This window comes from Falco cherrug, chromosome 1 (assembly GCF_023634085.1).
Source record: "Falco cherrug isolate bFalChe1 chromosome 1, bFalChe1.pri, whole genome shotgun sequence".
Lineage (NCBI taxonomy): Eukaryota > Metazoa > Chordata > Aves > Falconiformes > Falconidae > Falco > Falco cherrug.
This window is the reverse complement of record NC_073697.1, coordinates 69457730-69480584: the sequence shown is the minus strand read 5'-3', so window position 1 is coordinate 69480584 and position 22855 is coordinate 69457730. Positions and strand designations below refer to the sequence as shown.

At 36.8% G+C, this 22855-nt stretch overlaps 1 protein-coding gene across 2 annotated transcripts in view; it reads right to left on the bottom strand.

Annotated features, from left to right (window-relative positions):
• Positions 1-22855, bottom strand: part of TBCK (TBC1 domain containing kinase) — a 117978-nt gene that overhangs the window by 70458 nt on the left and 24665 nt on the right. For both annotated transcript variants that reach the window (XM_055698444.1, XM_055698452.1), the window contains exons 4-17: positions 16483-16597; positions 14879-14952; positions 13657-13798; positions 12342-12402; positions 10991-11052; positions 10191-10252; positions 9311-9459; positions 8169-8307; positions 6628-6727; positions 4088-4137; positions 3592-3721; positions 2651-2749; positions 1309-1371; positions 381-507 (exon numbers count right to left, since the gene is read on the bottom strand). In XM_055698444.1, coding sequence (XP_055554419.1) covers positions 381-507; positions 1309-1371; positions 2651-2749; positions 3592-3721; positions 4088-4137; positions 6628-6727; positions 8169-8307; positions 9311-9459; positions 10191-10252; positions 10991-11052; positions 12342-12402; positions 13657-13798; positions 14879-14952; positions 16483-16597 — 1373 coding nt within the window. The remainder of the gene's footprint in view (positions 1-380; positions 508-1308; positions 1372-2650; positions 2750-3591; positions 3722-4087; positions 4138-6627; positions 6728-8168; positions 8308-9310; positions 9460-10190; positions 10253-10990; positions 11053-12341; positions 12403-13656; positions 13799-14878; positions 14953-16482; positions 16598-22855) is intronic.

Sequence of the window (22855 nt, the reverse complement as noted above, 5' to 3'; positions counted from 1 at the left end):
AATGCCGAAGTGATTATTCTGCCAAGGCTTCAAAAAAATGCAATTTACCATCCCAAGAACTCACTCAGTAACTTTAGCAGATTTACCTTGGAACTGAACAGTAAGCGACACTTATTTTAAGGAAAGTGACTGAAACTTAAGGATAGTAAATATGTAAGAAAGGAGTGGGGCAATTTCACATTACAAATTAAATATAAATTAAATTATTAGGATCTAAATTTGCAATAATCTACAGAGTCATTCTTCAAAGGAAACTGAAAGGAAAGCACTCAAATAACCCTCACACTTAGGGGTATGTCGGGGAAAGACAGGGAGGTATTTGTAAAGTCAGTCATAGCTTTCCAGTTAATCATCTGACCTTGCCAACTAGTCAGGCTTACCTTGCCAGTACACCAAATCAGGATGGGAAACAACCCAGGCCTTCAGTACACGTCTAAACTTTGCATGACCCTCTGGAGATGACAGTAATTCATCATACTGATGGCAACGAGGAATATCAACTTCAATCTGCACCACAGACAAGCATATAACAAAGAAACACCATCATAAACACAATCTACTTCCTCCATCACTCCCAAAACCAAAACTGAAAGGGGACAGTGGACTAACAGCCCTGTCAAAGATTAAAAATAGAGATTTTTTTCTTTTTTCAGTTTCCTATTTTTAAAAACATTCTAACACTTGGAAAAGGCACAAAGCAGAGTCCAGTTATAGTTTTTTCTGGCCCAGCTTTTGGACTCATTTCAGGTGCTAATATTAATTTGCTCTAAATCATCATCAAATCAGAGTTCTTGGAATGTTGTACCCAATTTGATGGAAAATATTTCTTCACCCAGCCAAAAGGAACAGCTGTTGTCCACGATGTCTTTTTATGTCTGGCAAGACTTCTTGGAGATTCAAATTGCTCAAGAACCCATTTCTGTGGAGCACAGCGCACCTTACAGGATCTCAGGGTACTCCACAGTATCCGATACATGGTCCAATAGGCAAAACAAACATTAGATAAAAACAGGGCTTTTAACAAGGTATCAGTAATACTGTTCACTACACTCTGCTGCTACAGAAACAGTGATTCTGAAGCAAAAGAGGATTTCGCTTTCCACACGTTATATAGCATAATTTGAGTTAAACTACTTATTCCTACTTGTTTTTCAAGATTCTTGCTACAGCATGAATAAGGTTACAGGATAGGGGGAACCCTATTAGTGTTATCAGTCACATCTCCTGTAACATGCAAATGACTGAGACTGGTGGAAAAGATATTTGTGATACTTAAGTGACAATATTTGATAACACCAGAAGTCTTACTTGTCTGTCTGTAGGAATTGGTGTGTCTTTATCAATGGCATCATATTTTGCTTGTATGGCACCCTAAATGGGGAAGAAGAATGCCTGAATTTAGAAAGCCCTTACTAACATAAAAGCATATTACAATGTACACACTGACATACAGAAGTTGACTGTTTTTGTTAGGTGGTTTAGTCAGTAACCTTTTTTTCCTAAAAAGATTTTCCCAAAGTACAGAAAATTCTTACATCTGAGTTTTAACAAAACCATCTTTATCCTGTTATAATTAAGGACATACAGAACTTTCTGTGACCTCCTCAATACAATCTTCAGTGATTTTCAGTTGTTTATGCAGAAAGCTATGTACTTGATACAGTTTTTCATTTTCAAGTCAAGAGATGCTCTCAGTTTAAATTCAGCGCTTACCTCAGCCGCTGGCAAGTGGGTTTCAGCACCCTGTCTCTAAAGGCACTGAATCCAGCTGCCTGTTAATTAACCAATATGCACTAATCTTAAGTAGCCTGTCCCTGCATAAATCCAGAGACAGGCATGCTAACAAATCCGTCTTAAGTTTATGGGACAGGGAATCACTACACAAACTGTACAGATGGTAAGCTGATGAAGCCTGAGAACTGACTCATCTCCCAAGACCTAGGCTATGACCCTGACCAGCAGTTCTTTATCTTTGCAGCTTTTTTTTGGTCATATTATATAGCGCTCAGCAAACTGCATCCTAAGCTAAATATCCTAAATAACCTGAGAAGTGTTACCTGTAAAAACCTCTTTGCTGCACTACTGCAGCCTGCAAGCAGGGTAGGTGCAAAAACTTGGTAGTCAAGAAATCTCAGCGAAGAGTCCTCATGTCTGAGACATTCCTTTCAAGCCCTTGGTTCATAAGAGTTACATTTAATTTATTTATTCTCCAGTCATTGGAGGAAGTGCATTGACTGGTACATGAGAAAAATAAATTTGATATGTTTTTCATCCTGTTTTGCCCAAGTATTGCTGACTGAAGCAGGATTCTAACTGCATTTGTCAAAAATACTAAAAATAAAATGAAAAACCTGTTAGCTACCAACTGTATTTTAAAAACCCAGCAAAATTTGCCTGTATGGGTAGTATTCTTCCATCCCAGAAACAAAATTAAATGTATAGAAGTTTACATACGTTCTCTGAAATCAAATAATATTAGAATCAAGAAGCAAGTTCTCTGTCTTTGTTCGCACAATTTCATAACTCATTTTGTTTGAAATTCCAGTAATTCTACCTGCCAAATTCCAGCTTCCCTGTCAATCCCATTCCTATCCCTGTACCAGTCAGTACTGGGACTACCGCAAATGCCCTCCCATTTGCTTACCCTTACCTCAACACCCAACAGGGCAGCCCACGTTATGCCTCTCAGAAGAGGAGGGATGTCAACCCTGGCTTCTTTCCAAATTTGGTTTTTCTTATACGGGTAGGCCTTCAAAGAGAAGAGATTAACAGCAAAAATATTACCATGTAACTGAAACAATTCAAATACCAATTGTGGGATGGTCTTTCCCCCAAAGGACAAATGCTGTCAGCCTGGACAGCAAATGCAAGTTTTACAAGTAAGTTTCATTCCTAACTGGAAGGCCTGGATGGAAGACTACTGTTTGATGTTAAAATAACCACTCCTTCTCATAAACATATTCATGTGCTTTGGTATATATTGGATATATAAATTTACTAATCCAAATTTTTGTTAGAAGTTTTTTCTTCGTTATGTTTCTTTTCACAGTATGCATCCAACTTTTTTTTATTAAATATTTCTAATTTATACCTTCCTAGTACTGTACTTGATGCTCATCAGCTCTCATTCTTAAGCAGGAATCCATCTCTCTGCATGTATGTAAATTAGGGATTGGTATTTTCTCCCCGCAGTACAAAACCCACATTTCTTACAGTGAAGATTGGTATTGTTTTCAAGTACCTTACTGCTTGGAAACGCAGAAATGTTACAGGCATATTTATACATATAATAGCTTAGTCTGTTATGAAATAAAGCATGCAGAAGTATTTTCTTCAGTAAATAACAGGTATTAGCAGCAGCTCCGTTTTCATGTGCATACGCTAAAACCTACTTTTACATTCACCACTACTGAAAAGGACCAATTTCTCATATTTCCATTTTCATTCTTTTATACTTCTGTAGAGTTTTCTTCCCCCTTTCCCACTGTGGTCTCTTATATCTCTGCTTCATTTTTCAATTACTTGGTCATTTACAAATCCTCTAATTAAACAGAACAAGTCCTATTATCCAGCATCAGAAAGATTCCATACCTTCAACAGCCTGTCAAACAGGACGATTCTATTTAGCTGGTACTCCGTGTCCCTCTCCCGGATGATCAGAGGAAGACTAGCAGCTGCAGACAACTCATTACTACTGTTTGAATGAGGTAAAGTTGACTGGCTGGAAAAAGAGTTTGTATACTAGTAGTGAACAGCAAGAAATACAAATCACTGCAAAAAAAAAAATTAATATCCTGTGATGCATTTCTGAGTCAGAAACAAATATAAATGAATACTTTTGAATATTCAGCACAAACAGCTGATTTCCAGAACAAAGAAACAGGCTAAGATCCTCAGTTTGGTATCAGGGCCCTAAGTCAGTACAGAGTGCTTATCAGCTCTCATGGACTTTAAGAGCCAAACAAGGACATGTTACGTTTGGTTCTGGAAGGCAGTTCTGTCTAGCTGTGCAGTGTGACACTCAAATAAAACTAATTAACTCAAAATTCAGTCTCTTGTATATGTACAAACTTACACACACACTTACTCATCTTCAAGCAATGGATAAAATGCTTCTCCACCAACATCTTTCAGTCTCTGAAATGAAAAATTAAAATAAATTATCAGAACGCTGCTCAGAATTCAAGTGGAAATATTTAGCAGAATACGAACCCCATTAATTAACAGTTCATTTGCCAAATCTAGTAGCTTGCCTTGAGACCTAAGCATTAGCTCAGTCTTCTATCAGTAAAGAAACATATAGCCTTTAACTCTAAAATCTTTTGCTAATACAAGCTTCTTGAGCTGATGGAAGTTCTGCCTGAAGATAATGCTCCTCTCATTCATAAACCTATTTACACACACACGCATTAACAGATCTACAGTATTATGCAGCTCTCTTTCTTTTCCTTGTTTTTCTACATGGACTTCCTATCCAAGTAGCTGCAGAATAATTGCACAACTTGGGTTTATGTTTTTAATCAGTTGAACAGTTATGCAAATGTGAATTCCTTTTAGTAGAAGCATCTGAAAGCTGCACAGAAATACAGAAACTCTCTGGAAAGGTGACAGACAAGCATGCCTTGACTTTTGCATGAAGTTTTCAGACAAGTTTGGTGCATTGCAATTGATGTTTAATATCACCCTCCCTGCAGCGCTCTGTTTTGCAGATCAGTTCCTAACTTAAGAGTCATACAGCAGGCACACAGCCTGTTCCTCCTGGGACTGACAGAACAGTTCATTCACTACTGATCCTCTTTTGATTATAACTATCAAGCTCTGCTCTATAAAAGGTGCTTGAAGAACGGCATAAGTTTAAAAATTTATTTCAACTAACACTGCAAGGTTCAGGCTTGTGTCTTCCGCAAAATTAAACTTCATTATATATTTGCTGCTGTACTTATAGAAGTAGGCAGCAATATCCAAAATTACAGATCAAGAAGTTTAAGAAAAAGCCTTAAAAGCTGCCCTTTTGTAAGAACAACAGTACGTAACAATAAGAAAACTCCTTAACACCAGTGTAGCATTATGAAGCAGGAATCCTTTCTTGCAGCGCCCTATGTACAGGGGATTGTTCCACTTAACATGTATGCCATATGTCTCATTCAAACAAAATTATATAGTCCACACATGTTTATGCATTACATTTCTCGGAAAAAATCATACATATTAATTCAACAGGTGGTACTACGTTAACTAAGCATCACACATGCTCCTTACAGGTATCTCTAAGACTTCTAAGGGGTCTCGAACAATACTCGATCCCATATTACAGCTAACCAATCACTGAACCTTAATTTAGTTCCTTTATATGAGACAGCCCAAGGAGAGTACAAGGTTGTTTCATCAGTTACCGATACAACAGTCTCCTCAGCGACAGGAAGTTTTAAATGACTCTTTCCCTCTTAGCATAAAATTACATAACCAGGGTTGGTTAGCAATCTCTCCATAGTGATAACATTGAAACAAACAATACAGCTGCAAAACTAATAATATAGAAGAAACACAGTAACAAAGCTAAACCAGACTATACTACATGGTAACAGTAGCAGCTGCAGTATCTATATTGCCTTTAAAATAGCTGCTGCATATTCTTAACCTCACCCCCATCACTCCACAACCCACCAATCAAGCAAACCACCAGGTTCTTTGGTCTGTCTCCATGCCCTTATGTGAAGTAATGCAAGGTTCTACTGTGTTAACAAATTTCTTCAGTATTTGCCACACTGCCCTCAAAATTAAGGTAATGGTGGCAGAGGTCAAGACTTCAGAAGTCACCTTCCTGTCTGTATTGACCCCTGTAATCATATGGAAAGTTTTTTTTATAAAGACTGTGACAGAATTGCATTCACTACTATAAAAAGCAAGCTGCAAAGAGTGCAGCATAAACTTCTAATTCTACAGCAATAAAGCTTTACACGTGCAAAGAATGTGAACAATTAAAACATTTCAGTGATATATGCAGTAAATCTTGTAACTCATCATTACATCAGGCAAAATTAAGGTTATCATATGTTGATTTTGCCACTGAAGATGGAAGAAAACTGCATTACTGCCTTCTGGCAAAACGGTTTAAAGTGATCTTTTGAACTAGTTGTTTCATAGCTATATATTCCAAAGATTAGTAATTAACTACTAGAAACTTGGTATCCAACTTTAAGTATAAAGCCATTAAGGAGCTGCAGCTGAATTGTGTTGATCTTCCTTTTGAATATTGTGAGCCACTGACAGACAGGAACTAAGGAATGCAAGACGACACTCACTATCCAATTAGTTTATCAATTGCGGAGGATATCAGGTACTATAGAACTCTTCCGGCTACATCAGAACAAAGCAGTAAACAAAAATAAGGAAAGGGAGGGACACAGGAAGGGGATGGAGGGACCGAAGAAAATCAGATTTAGTAAGCTTTTGCAAAGCAATTTATTAGCATAGATCAGAATCTGACTCAGGTGCCAATAAAGTTCTCTTGGAATCAGTAACACTGTCACTTGCAGGAACAGCAGTATGAGCTGCTGTTCCATATATCCTTTAAACAAATGTTTCTGCAATGAAGCCATAAGAACAAGTGCACAATATTCCTCTTACGTTTCGGAGTTGGCATAGGGACAAAGTCACAGTGGTGTCATCTAGGAGGGAGCTTCTATCTCGTCCTTGCCCAAAGCTCTCACCATCTTCTAATAAAAAGCTTCAAAAGGGAGAAAAGTAAAAAAAACAACAATCAGGTCATTTTATAACACAAGACTTGCATTAGAAAAAAAAATTCTTACATCAATCAGTTTCTTCCTTAAAACAAAATACTAGCGCTTAGAAGTATACTGTATTGACTCTGTATGGCATGAAACCTGCTACCAAGGGAATCACCTTAAATTATTCAGTTTTTTTCTGCAGAAAGGCACATTTCTGGTTTTCTGTAACTTTGGTTTGCACACAAAGGAAGAGTAATGAGAGTAATGAGATATGGGATTACTGTTCCCTTTTATTCCTTGACCTGGCACAGACCAGGACTGACATTTATTGTGAAAAGCAAAAATAAAACGTTATTGTCATATGAAAACCACTTCCCACCATGACAAAAAGCAGAAGTCTGACCCAGACCTTTTCTTTTGCAGTCCATCTAAGGATACAAATGAATCCAGTACATCCAATATACACAAATTGTCTGCATTACCACCAATTTGGTGATACTTTTGAAGTAGGTAACAAGAAATTGATTTCCAAAGTTAAGCTTGCATTCTAGGTATTGCTTAGCAAATGGAGTTAGATTGCCTTTTTTAAATTAACACCTCACCCTCAAGATAGATAGTATGACTAAAAATGCTTTCCCCTTATAATTCAAATGCACACGCATTCACCAGTGGGTACAGAAATAGGCAATCCCTCAAAATCTCACAGTAATTTTACCACCAAAACATCACTTAAAATCTAGACATGACACTTTTTTTTTTTTTTAAAGCTACTACATTTTGGCTGTACACTGACTTCATGTGTCTTTAAAACACAGACCAGGTAATTGATCTACATGGATACATAATTATGGTTATTAACATCAGATTGTGGGATTAAAACCATATAAAATTGCAATGTGTGCAGCAGTAAGATAAAAGTAGTAATGAATAACATGCTGTTACAGATCAAGTCATAAAAATAAGCTTTTTTTTTAAAGAAAAGCAGTCAGCTGATCTGCTGAATAATCAGGTTGACCATTCAGCACTGCTGCTCTGTGAAAGGAAATTCAGAATGTGAGAATTTGCTACCAAATTTATTAAACTGCAATTACAAATCTGCTGTTGAAGCACAGTGAGACATTTTTACTAAAACTTAATGCTACTGCAAAGTGTGCTTAATTTAGGGACTTCCAGTTCAGTATTTTGCACTTCATCAACATTTCTTCTTATTTTACAAAACATATGAAGTACAGTTAGGTGAGAAATATAAGGCATTCAAACAATGCCTTAAATTGGGTAAGAAGGGAAATGACAATATTTCCCCCTAATCAAGAATACTATCTTCAATATTTTGCATACATACAGGTCTTGAAATGAAAAACAAAACCAAAAATGTTCTCTCAGAACCAGTGGCCTTCTCCATCCATCCTCCCTTCCCTTAAAGGGCTTCTCCTTCCTTACTTGGGAAGCGTGCAGACAGGTGGCTTTGATCGAATGATTTCCTTGTTGACAAGTTCTTTCTCCAAGTCTCCTCCAGCCAAACACCAGAGATAATAAACCTCTTCAATTGATCTTTCTGCTAGGTAGTCACTATCTTCACCTGTTAGTAGAAACCACATAAAAATGAGGTACATTTTTTAGGCAGCTTGTACTTCTTCCATTCTAAACAAATACTGTTGAAAAATAAATAATTATGCTTGAAAAGTCCTAGACCTTCATGTGAAGTTAAGAGGAAAAGTGATCTTCCCTTTTGAAGTGCCATTTAAGAAGATTTAAGAAAATAGCAGCAGATGGGCAGAAGTCAGAAAAAAAGCAATTATTTCTGCAGTTTGCCTTGGTGCCAGAAAAGAGAACCATTCAGATAAATACACTAAAGTGTGGACTTTTGCCTACTGTGTCTTTAAACCCCACACACCCCCACCCCCCACACTATTTTGTACACAACACAAAGCTAAATGTAAAAATAAGAAACTAGTGATTCATACTGAGTAGTTACGATCCATCTTCCCTTCACACATCATACCATACCAGTAACAACAAGGTATAAAATCTTTATCTCAAAAAATTGTACAGTGTATTCTAAACATGTAGAAATCTGAGTTCAGAAAAAGTTAACGAGGACTAGTAACACTTCCAGCATACTGTAGTTTCAAATTCAGAAATGTCATCTTTTTATTCTAGAATATGACCTTTTTCACAAGGATTTAGTCTTCCAATACGTGCAAAAATCATCTCATACTATGACCCAGCAGAATCCAATTACCAATTCACAACACAATTTAGTGTAAAAAACCCTACCTTACACATGCACATCTCCAGATTCTAAAGGCAAAAGATGATATTGATATTTCAACCGTTCTTGAATACTAATGATAACTTTTTAATCCCCGAGGCTGAAACACAAAATCAAGATGCCCTCCTTTGACTTGCACACATTCCTTAAAACATGTTTGCCTATATCTCTGCCCATTAAACAACTACTACAAGAATGTATAATTGTAGCATGTAATAGTTTCTCTCCAACAAAGTATTCAAAGAAAACCCCAAAACATTTTATTTTCCTTCCCCCCTCCAATGACATTTATCCCACTACCTGCTTTTACCTTTACATAATTGACTTATGTCTTCAGGAAGCGTTAAATTAGCACACCTTGGAGAAGAAGAGAACAGACCAGCAGGTTTATGGAAGAGAGGATATACTGAGGATACTTCACTGAACAAACTGTCATGCAGCAGTTCCTCTGGAGTTGGCCTTGAATTAAGAAATGAGAATAAAACACTAAGAGTAAAGTGCTTCCAAAAAAAAAAATAATCTTGTATTTCAGTAAGAAATGGCCCCCTAACAAATATCAGCAAGTTGTTTTAAATTATATTGGATTTCAGAAATTTTAATAGCAAAAATGTCTACCAATTTTGTTCAATTCATGATGTTTAAAACACCATGCAGTCTGTTTACAGATCAAGTACAGATCTCACCTTAATTTAATGTACATAGCAACAATATTATTAATCCCCTTTAATTCCTCTAAGCATAGATGGAAAGATGCAAAGCCTTGATTGAAGTACAAAAGCATACTTTCTGCTTTTCTTTGCAAAAGACAGTTGTGGTAGACTAACATCATGAAAATGTACTTTGAAAGAGGAAACTTGAAGAAAGCAGCCCTAATTCTGGCTACAACTGAGCTACATTAACCACCACCAACTTCCAGACACTGAAGCAGTAAAAACTGTGAACTTAGAACTACAAATGCATGAACAGTTTTTCCCAAAAATACTCAGGTTCAATCTCAAGGTTTTGCACACTTGATTTCCCCTCCCTCCACCTCCCCCAATTCTTTTCCATTAAACACTGAAAAGCAACAAAACCAAGAATTTCTTAAATATAGCATAAATCATCATTACTCCAAAAAAGGTTCAGCAACAGGTCATCTAATTTCATAGTATCCCAGCAGAGTTTACTAGGCATTTGGACTGAATACTTGCCTCTTAGAAGGTTGGAATATAAGGCATTTCTTCAGCAGAGCTATGGTATTTTCAGAAAGGCCCTAGAACATAAGAAAAATATGTAGGAGGTCTGTTTATTACTGTTTTAATTCAGCATTAATTAATTTGAGCTTAATTTAGCTCATACTTTTAACATACAGGCTACTCCTTTGAAAGCAATATAATTTCACACCTACACATACAAAGTTAGTTAAAATGCTGGGGAAATTATTCTTCTCAACCCTCAGCCCTCCATTTGCTTTTGGGGGAAAAAAAATTGCAATGCATGCAGCTTAGCTTTTTATTTTTATTTTTAAATTTAGATATTCTGTGCCCAGTTTGAGACAATGCAGTACCTGGGAACTCCCTTCTGCTAACAGTCAGAATCCTTTCACATAATGTCTCAAAATACAGACACTAAAATTCAGTGAACAATGTTGGGAGTGAGGAGGAGTTGAACTGTATAAACCTACACTATCAATAAGTATAAAGTGGACCAGATAGAAGACTAAATCTCCAGAAGAAAAGTTCTTAACCCCCAACACTTTAAAGAATTTTTTTCTATCCAGAGAGTGTTAACATTTACTGAGATTGACAGGAATTTTAGCAAAGAATGAATTTTACCAGTACTGGTTATTTGAAGGGATCTTAGATAAGTAGTTTAGACTTCAAAAATTTTCTTTATACTGCAATACATCAAGTGACTAAACAAGTTAAAAAAAAAGTATATGAAATACTATGCAACAATAATAAAATGTTTTGGATAAGACTGTATGGAAAAGTAAACTAGTTCCACCAACCTTAATAATATCAAGGCAACCATGTTCTTCAGCCAATACAGTTACAATATCATCTACACAGCCTTTGAAAAACAAACAATAAAGAGTTCAAGACTTTGAAAAAAATGGTAACAATTAAGCAGTGAATCAGATAAAAACCCACCCCAATAAAAAGCACTTAACTTTGGGTTTTTATTGACATTGTCACATCATATAAAAGTGAATTCTCAAAATTAGAAATGAAAATTATTATCATCACCTATGCAGACAGAAAATCGAAGCCTAAGGAAGTTAATCAGCACACCTCATTTAACAGTGAAAATATTTTTGGAGGCTTAGTAAATCCACAGTGTCAGTTTCTGTCAAATAATTTAAAACAGTGTTTCCACTTCCAAAAAAAAATATCCCTAGAACAATTTAAATATCTGCATCTAGAATGTCAAGGTAATTTTTGTTTTATTGCTACCTGCAGATAATACTAGCGGTACTTCATAACTTGTTTTCAACATGTTATTGAGAAAATAATTCCTAATTCAGGACATGAAGGTTTTTCAGTGGATAAAGGTTACATGTAACTTGCATTCAACTTGAAGGGAACTGAAATGCTTCAGGACGCTTTGTTAACAAAACAAAATTTCAGCACCCAAGCACTAACTACTGAATGAAAACTATGTTTCTACCAACAGTAACTAACTTCAACAGTATTGGTATTTGCTCTAGATAATAACTTACTGACAAAACTTTAAATTGCAAATTCATGTCCTTTCCCTCCACATGGTTTATACATAAATTCTACAATAAACCAACTTTTAAAGGCCACAAAATGTACCCACTTCCAGACTCATTTACATTAAGCAATAATTCCATGTCTACAGTTATGTTTTATAGTTTTTAGGTGAATCCAGAAACATAAGCCTGGATCCAGTAACACACTTCTCAGCTCTTTTTATTTTCTGTCTTCCTATTTGAGTCCTGCTTCTCCCTGCTTGGGATTTGGTACACAAGCACTGCTAGTGCAGGGACAGTTTTCTTTAGCATCATAAAATTCCTAACTCATTTCAGAAACCTCCTGCAACATAAAACAACAAATAACCATCAAAAGTACAACCTTTTCTGAGCAATTTTTTTTTTTTTTATATATAGTTTGCCCTTTCTCTAACCTACTCACAGTTCTGCAAATGTATTTTTCCTGGCACCCACCTCTGCACCTTCCCTAGACAAGCAACCATATTTCAAATGCCTATTTAATTCTGGAGATGAAAGCTGACAAAGATGAAGTACCTTAGGTCTGAACATCACAAGCTGACTAGTCTGTAAAGCTCTAATTATAGAGCTGATTAGAAACCTGAAAAATTGATTTTGTGCTACTTACCTAACATTATGATAAATTTCAATCTTTCTGCTATCTCCAAACTCTGGAATAATTTTCTCCCCTAAATGAATAACAAAATCAAATCAACAGTTGAATGTCGCTACATAAAAATATTTAGATACCATACACACCCATCTATATACAAAGAGAGTGAACTAAGCTTCCATGCATGAATTTTAGATTCAGGAAAACTATTTACCTCAACTATAGCAGAAACCATTTCATGCCATCATAAAGAAAAAATGTATCATTTATAAAGTCTCTTTCCCAGAACAAATACAAAACAAACAACAACAACAACAACAAGGCAAAACAAAGTTCCAAGCTGCCTTAGCAAAACTGCAAGCTTATTATTAACTCAGAAACAGGAAACAGGCTTCTAAGAACTGTACTTTCTCCAACATAAACACGAACACAGGTAATTCATTACTAAACATGATAATCATCATAGCTTGTATTATCGCACGGTGTTTTTGAAAAGTCACCTGAAAACCCCTCTAAAGGTGTTTCAAAGAATACCATCATCACATTTTAAACAAAATGTACTTATTCAAAAGAATAAATCATGATCTATGAACACTACGCAAATTTACAGTAGAATATGCAAAATAAGACTGTTTCCAATATCCTGATCTAATCACTATATAAGACAGATTCTTGACCATGCAATTGTCTGACAATTTAGTTATATAATGAGACTAAATATCAACATTGAGGTATTTGTTAGATCATACCTCCCTACAGAATGTTTTTGTGTTTGAATCAAAGAAGGCCAGTTTAACATATACAAAGAGCAAACATAAAGAGCTGTTATAATGTATTTCAACTTCTAGAGTCAAGTAAGCATTTTCCAAATTAAACCTGTAATTCTGTATAGAAGCTCTTTAAGCTCTGACAGCAAGAGAGACTCTCCCTTCTCTTCCTCTCCATGCAACTGTATTAGTTTCTCAACCTTTCTAAGGAGAATGAGGGCATGACAAATATTCCATGCTTAAAAGCACAATTAAACAACAGATTATCTAGAGAGACTTCCTGGTTCAGAAGCTATTCCTCACTAAGAATTCTATCATGCACTCACATCACTGTAGCTTAACAGGCAGCTGCCCTTCATGGTTAACACATACACACATACCAAGTCAATACGCACCCTACTACTAGAACCCCCACCAATACTGTCCAGGTAGGAATACTAACATATTCTGGTATTTGGACTTGAGTAATAGGCAAAGTGTCATGAACCCCAAACTCAAGAGCAACCAAGTTAATGTAACTATTCCCCAAGAGTCACAATCCAGAGAATCATCCTCTTACATACCATGCAAAGCTCAAATAATATTATACCAAGAGACCAGAGATCTGATTTAGGGCCAGAAGGCTGAGGCTTCTCACACTGAGTATGATCACTTGGTTTTACTATTCCCTGTGCAATTACTTCAGGTGCCAGATATGATGGGTACCTAGAAAGATGCAGCAACGTTAATATCCTGTCTGTCCAAAACCCTACCTTTCCAGTTACAGTAATCAAAATAATTTTGCATTCTGAGAAACTAGAACTCATAGCAATGTAGACTGTTCTATTTTATCCAGTCAAAACCTACACATAACAGCAAAGTTTCCCTCCAGTTGTATAATACATAGTGCCTACTACACAAAAGGTCAAATCTTAATCACTAGCTCTGACTTTTTGTGCTAGAAAGTAACAGCAGCTTTCAAAATAGTATGCCTACATATCTCAAAGAAAATATGTATTGTGTTCTAGCACTTGTACGTTAGCTAAATGTATCCTAGACCCATACTGGGTCTGTGGTGGCAGTATTCTCCTCCACTGACAGCATTCCCATCAAATAACTTCTGAATTTGTAAAAAAAACCAAACAACAAAGGTGTTGAGGACATACTTTACCTGCTGCTAGATGATTTTAAAACAACACTATTGATTTTTCTATAAACAATTCATTATAATGCTTAAAAAATCCCAAAATCTGAAACCACCTTTTGAATGGAAACATCATTATTTCTTTTGGGCATATCTTCAAGAATCAGCTCAGTGTTTCAACTGTAAACAACATGACACCTCAAAAAACGGCAAGGAAACCCTGTAATGGCACTTCGGCTAGACAGTAAGATCACTTGAAAACAAATCACAAAATGATAAAGAGCAAGATGCCTACAGCAGTGTGCAACAGCAAAGTGCTGGTTGTGGTTTCTCCTAAATTTGAAATTAGATTGTCTGAGTCCCAGGGAACTACTACCATTTGAAGGCAAATCTAGGCAATAAGGGCTGACATCATATAATTACAGTAGTATGTTTGTGTGGTATCCATTCTCTTTCATTAATTTCATCTAGTCAGATGATAACCTCTTCAGTGACGTTATCAGAAGCTTCTGTGTAAGGGATGTATGCAACAAGTATGAATCAAACCAGCAACCTATAATCTATGCATACAACACATTTTTGAAGATGATTCCTCAAAGCATAAATTGTTTCCTGAAAAAATATATCCCTGACATATCTGTACTGTGTAGCTACTACCTTACCCTATAGGAAAATCAACATCAACACCTTGAGCAGTCATATGGTAGAGTCCAAATTTAGCCAACTTCACGTGTCCCTGAAAAGGAAAATAAAAAATGATTAAGAGCAGCAGAATCTGATCCTGGAAAAATCTGTGTTTAAGCTAAAAAAAAAAAAAAAAAAAAAAGAATAAAAAATTAAAAAAATAATAAAATATTCAAGTTGCATTAGCTGCCAGAAGACAGATACCTATAAAATCACCTTCTTACATTTCTGTCTCATCTATTATGTAGAACTCCACGGCAAGTTAATAAGGTGCTTATTTCTAATACTTTCACTTTCCAAGGGCATTAAGTAATCAGATTGTTTGGAATGCATAAGAAAATCAGAACTTTGTAAGTTACAGTATATTTTCAGTAAATTAAAAAGGCTTAAATACTCTACTGAACATTTCTCCTGTTTGAAAACTGTTCAAAATCCTGTTTGAATCCCAGAACTCCCTAAGTATCACCAGTATTCCCTCACCTTTTCTATTTACCCAGCCTTGCTCCTGCAGTCCTTCCCATCAATTCATTACTAGCTTGCTCTACTTAACTGTGTCAACACATATTCCAAAAAACCCCAAGTTTTCCAGGTGCTTGCTTTAGTTCTGTGGAGGCAGAAAGTTAACACCAAAACAACAAAAAATAGGTCCAGAAGTTATGTTAAACTGAGACATTATTTCTGCTGAATTTTGAATTATACTTAGCCAGCCTGCAGATCATTCAACAGTGAAGGCTACATCAGCAAGCTATTGAAAGTGCAGGGGAAAAGTTTAGAAGTTTATGGTCTCATGGCCTGCTTTTGTTCCTTTATTGATTTTAGGAGTATCGTAAAATCCTAAGTACTTTTGCTTGTTGAAGTATCATTATGATTTTCATTTGTTTACAAGTATATTAAAAACACCGTTCCTTCCTTCCAAGGGAAGGATCTAGCTATTCTATATAAACAAAGAAGGGGAAAGAGAGAGGGGTTATGCAGACAGACCAAGCTCTTTAGCTGTCAGTTCAGACGAAGCAACTGCTCTGCGTATAACAGCAGCTATTAATTTCTCCCAGCTTTTATGAAAAGAACCTGTATTCCACACTGCAAACTCAACAGTCTGTGACAACAGATTTGAAAGACACAGGAATTTTAATAATTTAAAATTAACAAAGAAATATGTTGGTATCTTAAAAGTATCAGATTGCCACGAAACACAAGAGATGTTATTAACTGCTAATTAGCCAGAAGAAATATTTTCATATTCCAACAGCTAGGAAGGTCTTTTAACTAATCACAATGATGACAAGTATACTTAGAATACCACTGTAAGAAGAAAAGGGTGAAAAAAGTGGTTTGGGATAGAAGAAAATGCGAAAAGAGGAAAAATCTGAAATACATTTGAAATTTAAGAAATGGGGGGAAACTGTAGTTTAAAAAAAAGCCCAAACAACAAACCCACAACAAAAACGACCACAACATCTTTTTCCCCATCAGAAAGGCTGTGACTGCCCAATGCTCATATATGACATAGCATGCTGCCCATTGGCAGCAAGAGGAAAAAACAAAAATCAAACAAGAACCAGACTAATTTCTGCAGCTGTACCTTTCGATCCAAAAGAATATTGCAAGGAGAGAGTGCTCGGTGGACCATTCCATGTTTGTTCATATACTGCAAACCCTGCAAAACCTCATATGCTATGCATAAGATCCTTGAAGAACTGCCAAAAAAAAAAAAGAAAGAAAGAAAAAAAGAAGAATGTTATACTGAATCTTTCCCTTTTTAATTTGTAATAATGTGGCATGTTCCACAGCTATTCCAAACACAAGTGAGACATTTGTAAATCCAGAACAGTTTAAGGGATAGACATTGATTACAGTAGGGTATGTTCAGGTCCACACACAACTGTATCCCACAACTAGGTTTCTTCAGCCTGAACTGGTCCTTCAAAACAGCAGAAAATTATGACAAAGTATAAAATATTCTTTGTGATAGAAATTATGAGATATACCTCAACTAATAGCAAAACAAAATATAAATCCCAACCCTCCTTCATTTCTATTTGTTCTTCCTAAGTCTGCTACTGATGTTCATAGAAAAGTTCAACTGAACAAAAGTTCTTGAAACTCAGATGCTAACTGGATCGTGACTAGTAGATAGTGTAGAGGCATGGCTAGATCACACCTACAGCCTTCAGCCAACTCAGCATCTAAACCAGGGAACAACAGAAAGGGCAGAAAAGTTCACTTTCAGCACATTCTGTTTCACAGCTTTGGAAGCATCAACCTTACTGTCTTTGGAAAAAAACCAATGAAGATTACCATTCAAACCATTTTGACTTAACAATGTATTTTGAAAACAGTTACCATTTACTCTAAGAACTGATAGCCCTGAAGAAAAAGTGTTTGTGTAGGGTAGGCCTTTGTAGAGACCACCAACACTAGGCTTCCAAAATGCATCCAAAATAAGAACAAAAGACACAGATCTAACGTCACCCAGAGTGATTCCTTGGAACTTTTTACCTTTCTCATGTCCTCCCTACTCCCCTCTGAGTACATTTCAGGTGTCTTTGGCAACTTTATCTCTGAAGACACTAGTTTACAAAATGTCTAGAAATCAAAGCATATCTACTTATAAAGGCTAAACTTTACATCTGCACTTTTTGATTTCATTGTTAAAGAATGACATGCAACAGCATTCTGCACTAGGCTCACCACCTTCTTTTCCTCATTAAAAATTTGTGTAACAGTAAAATGAGGGGGAACGTTACAGACTGGCGAGAGTGACAAGCCAACTAAACACCAAAATTGATTTATTAAAACTTTATTAGCTGCTATTCATACCTGACTGAATGCCAAAACTTTGTCACAAGAGTACATAGCTAGATTTTGACAAAAACAAGACAAATTCCAACAAATTCTGAGACTATGCAACACAGAAATACTGAAAAGAGCTGTTTCAGTAATAGTCTAAAGCCACCATTAAATTACCTTACATGGAGCCAGATTCTAGACTCTAATCTTCTTCCTTGAAAGGCAGCTCTATACTACTTTACACTAGTTGTAAATACACACTTTTAAGTTAAATTTTAAGCACAAAAGGAATCTATTCTAACAGATACCCACACTGCTGTACCTTAGATCATAGCATTCAGAAGTGATTCTCAAGGTCTTAGCAATTCAACCAAAACCACATGGCTAATAACCACAAAACCAAACCAAAATCCCACAACTGTCTTGCTCCTCCCTTGCTGGCACTTTTTCTTCCCCATCACTCCCACCGCCAAGTTATATAATACACCACAGCATCTGACACCACTAGCTATGCTTCCTCCCAGTCATTCTTGGGCAGACATATAACTGTGACCAAAAATTTACCTCACAAGCATTCAGCTTCCCTATATAGTTTTTTGCCTACAATGCAAATATTAATGAGAATAATTGCAAACCAGAATAATTTCTCTCACTGTTTGCACAGCTTTGTAAAAGAAGACATAAAAATAAAATTTCAATGATCAAGAATTCATGTTTCCAGTAAGAAAGCAATTTAAGGCAAACAATTAATACACCATAAGGAATCTTAGCCTAAAAAGTGTTTCTTTACATTAAAAAATAAGAGTAAATATAAAGTGGCCGTTGTGCCTGAGGAGTGCAGTGTGCTCTGCTGGCACTAGGGGGCCTCAGCCACCCATTAATTCTCCACGTTCTCTTGCAATTCATAAAAACGGAACGCAGGCAAATGCCTGAAAATACTGCTTTTGGATTCTTTACAATAAATCCTTCATAGCATTACAATGACGAGCAACACATGAATGATAATTATTTTTTCACTGCACGTAATTATCAGTGTCTTAAGCTCCTGATGCCAACCTGCTGGGCAGATGTATTCAGCCAAGTACCTCACCTTCAAGCTGACACACGTACACCACCAACCCAGGAGAGAGAGAACTCTGTAATACAAGCTCCTCATTGTGCTGTTGCACATTATCTAGTTCTTATTTCATTTATTAGGCCTGACAACAACACTCATCACTGTTATCAAGCACAAGAAATATCTCTGCTTTAAATTCTCCAAGGCCAAGTTCATAAGCAGTCCCTGGCCTCACTGGAGATGACTACCAAGGCTATCTCCTTGCTTCAGTGGGGCTCAGCTCTCTCCCAGTTTCTACAGCCACTATCAACACTGCAAGCATTACAGTGGGGTTCTGCAAGGGCAGGAGGGATACTCATGGAGCTGCTTCCAGGCTTCAGTTAAGTTGACCTTTTAGAAAACAAAAAGCCAAGAAACCATACATAGAAAAAGAAAAGACAGTCTTAAGTGAGGAGGACATTTATAATACCCAGTGCTCGTGGTGAGGTCCGAGCAGATTCAGACCCTTTTTCCCTGATCAGCTGGAAGCCAGCTTTCCAATCGACTTAGCTAGTTATGATAGATCTAGAGGAGTGTTTTAGCCACTGGGGGTCTTGAACTGCAGACGTTTCAGCACCCTACTTTAACAGCAGGTGGGGGAAAACCACCACCAACAAAAGTACTAGAAACAACAGAAGAGAAAGAGCAGCAACATGGAGGTGTGGGAGGTTCAACACCATCCATGCTCCACCACTGACCTAAGGAGAACCATAACGACAGTCATGTGGCATGAAATACTCTGTTTATCTCAGCAGCAGATGATCATGGATGTGACTTTAAACTATTGCGAAGCAAATTATTCCACTGATCAAGGCAGATACAGTAGGATGCAGTAAGCAAAAGCATGAAAGTATGAGATGCACTACAAATGGCAGATCTGAAGGGGCACTCGTTATCTTCTGTTTCCTAGCTCTGCTAACAAGACTTGCTTTAAGATTCTTTCTCCCATTGGTGGAGAGGAAAAAAAGAAGCAACAGGAGCTTCTCTACAAAAGGAACACTCATGGACAGAAACAAAAAAAGCATGATCTCTCTACAGCTACCAGCACATTTTAAAGGTGCAGGCTTCATTTTAATCCTCATTCGGGATACCACCAATCTACTCAGCTGTAGCCTACTCAGCTAGGCTTTCAAAAAGGGGTTCTCTTCAAGTAAAAGGATTACACACATGTAAAATCATACTGCTTAGATTTAATCATTGCCTGCTTTTTTCCTGGTTTGAAGAAGTAATGTAGCCATGAAAAGGGGCTATTTTGTGTTTCTTCATTTTAGAAAGGAAGAATTTAAAGAATACGGATTAATACCAATACCAGGTTTAGGCTCTAACTTGAATTTATTGAATGGTAGCAAAGGAAGCGCAAAGGATAACTGAATTCCTCAAACTTGTCTTGTAAGGGGCAGGAGGAGGCAGAATCTAGAAGCTGATATAAGCAAATCCAGCCAACAGCACAAAAGTAGCATGGCTAAGAAAGGCATGTGCATGGCATTTGTGCGTGGAGAGAGAAGGGAAGACAACTTAAAACCCAACAAGAATGAGAATTGTTTTATTATCTCCAGAATTTGTCAGACCAAAAGCTATGCCAGACAAATGACTAATTTCCACACTGTAATAGTACACAGGTGGCTGCATTGTGCCTTCACAAAAAACCATTAACTTTTGCACATAACAGTCAGCTCAGTCTCCAGCCTGTTAAATTGTTACTGTTTAAGGACACAAAGCCCTTTTCTGGAAGTTTACCTCAGGAATAACGAGCCTAACCTGTCAGGAAACAGATGTTTTAGCAAAGTTTGAATCTCTTGTGGTGCTTCAAACCCACCATTGAAATAACCTGACTTCTTAGGACACCTCCCTCACTTCTTGGATTCAGGGAGATGAGAAAAAAAATAAATCTTCTTAGTGCACCCACTATAATCTTCCATCTGACTGAGAACAGGAGCCAGGCCAAGGTGAAAAGGAGTTGTACTAGAAGAAATTGTCCTACTCAGAGACCTACTTTTCTTCAAAAGGATCAGATATTAACAAACAGCAAGGGAGAAAAAGAGATTTATCAGGAACCAAATAAAGGCAGTAAGCCCCTAAAATAATTAGTAAAATCGAGAGCTGAGAGTGAGCATACTCATCCAGCTGACAGAGCAGTACCTGACAACAGACATCTAGGGAGAGCTGCCCAAGCCATAGCTCAGCATAAGCACAAGATCAAACAGAAAAGGTTGAAAACGTTTAGAAACTGACAGAAATGTAGGATTCTGAACTCTTGCAAAAAAACCCCAAACACTCCAACAATATTGCCTATGTACTATTCAGACTGATCATGATTTATTAACATATTATTTGTGATAATATATTGGGATGATAATGCAACTGCTTGTAGAACCAGAAAGCTGGACTCCATAATAGGATGCTGTAGGTAGAAACAACTTTCTGCAACTGATCATGTCCATTTTAGGTAAAATTAATGGTCTTCCAAACCCTACAAATTGTCATACTAGCTCAGACCAAAAACTATTAAAGACCACTATTCTATTTCCAAAAAAAGATGACAGGCAGATGCCTAGGAGAGAAGGAATACAGAGCAAGCGTATATGAAATGCTCCCTGATATTTTCCTGGCTTCCAACCTCTTTAAAAGCTTGCTTCTGGGTCTAAAAGAAAAAAAGGAAAAAAAAAAAAAAAAAAGAAAGCTTGCCTCCTGAGTATCACCTCTGATAATGTCAGAACATAAGATAATCCCTACAAGCCTCAAAAAGTTGTTGTAACAAGATACCCATTATTCCAAGTCTTTCATCCATAACTTACTCTGGAAATTAACAGCCACCAAGTATTCTGTTGATAGAATGTCCTTGCCGTTGCCATCTATTTTACCATGAGGTTCTCCTGATGGTGCTCCACTGCTCTAACTTCCAAAAGGCCAATTTTAAATTTCAGCAAATAAAACAGCTGCTTAACTCCACAGTACAAAAAGTGATTTTGGAAAAATGCATTTGACCATCAGCAGCAGTGGTCCCTACATACACCACAAATTGCTGAAAGGAAAATAAAAACTACTTGATGCATGACATCTTGAATACTTAAGAACAAAAGGACTGTAGATCAAACAGGTGGAGATGGGTGGGGTCAGGAGACTTGACCTATTAAACTGTTGGAATAAAAGAACTCCAACATGAGATAAGGAACAATGAAGAAGGGATAAAATTTCAGCATTCATGTCAGTATCATGGAAGTTACAGGTTCACACAAGTTTCTTTTCCTCCATTTTAAAGGAAAATTAATGCCAATCTGTACCTGAATTCACTCTATTCATCATTTTCACTTCAGAAGTGCATTCATGGCATTAACCAGAAATACATTATCTCCATTCTTTTTTGCTGCTGCAATTAAATACTTTACAATGAAAGAGTAATTGGGTATTCCAAAAGATCTTCCTTTGCCTACTTACTGTCTCCAGTCCTACTGTCTTCTAGACAAAGCAATCCCCCCTTTTTATGGCTTTGATCCAGGCAGCTGTAGTTATTACAGTGTAGTTAACCAGAACACATAGATGTACCTGGACACAGTACAGGTGCCAAGGTAACTGGGGCTGGAGAAAAGTAGCAGCAGCAAAATCTTGGGGAGAGAAGAAACATTTCTGGTTGTTACCAATGCATTTGTTATATTTTTAACTGGTAAAGTTACAACTGGCCAGCTGTAAATTTCACTTGCTTTTATGCTATTGTAACAGTTGACACAGTGTACCTAATTCATTTTGCAGAAGGAAGAAAGCTGTGCCTGGAAAGTACTGACAGTGTAATCAACACCTAATGGACTACTTTGAATAAGAGCATTTCATCTAGTGAAACGAACAGAAGCTCCACTGGAATTTGAAACAACAGAGTGCTGGCACCAGAGAGCAAGCCTCATCATCGTCTACTTAATTGTAGAGAACCCTGTAGTTCTCTACAATTGTAGAGACAAATGTACTACAAATGTAGTCATGCTTCTTCAATGCAGTGGCAACTTAATGCAAGAGGAAACTGATAACAAAACCTGAAACTAGAACTATTTTTACTTTCCTCAGGAAGGCAAAGCAAGAC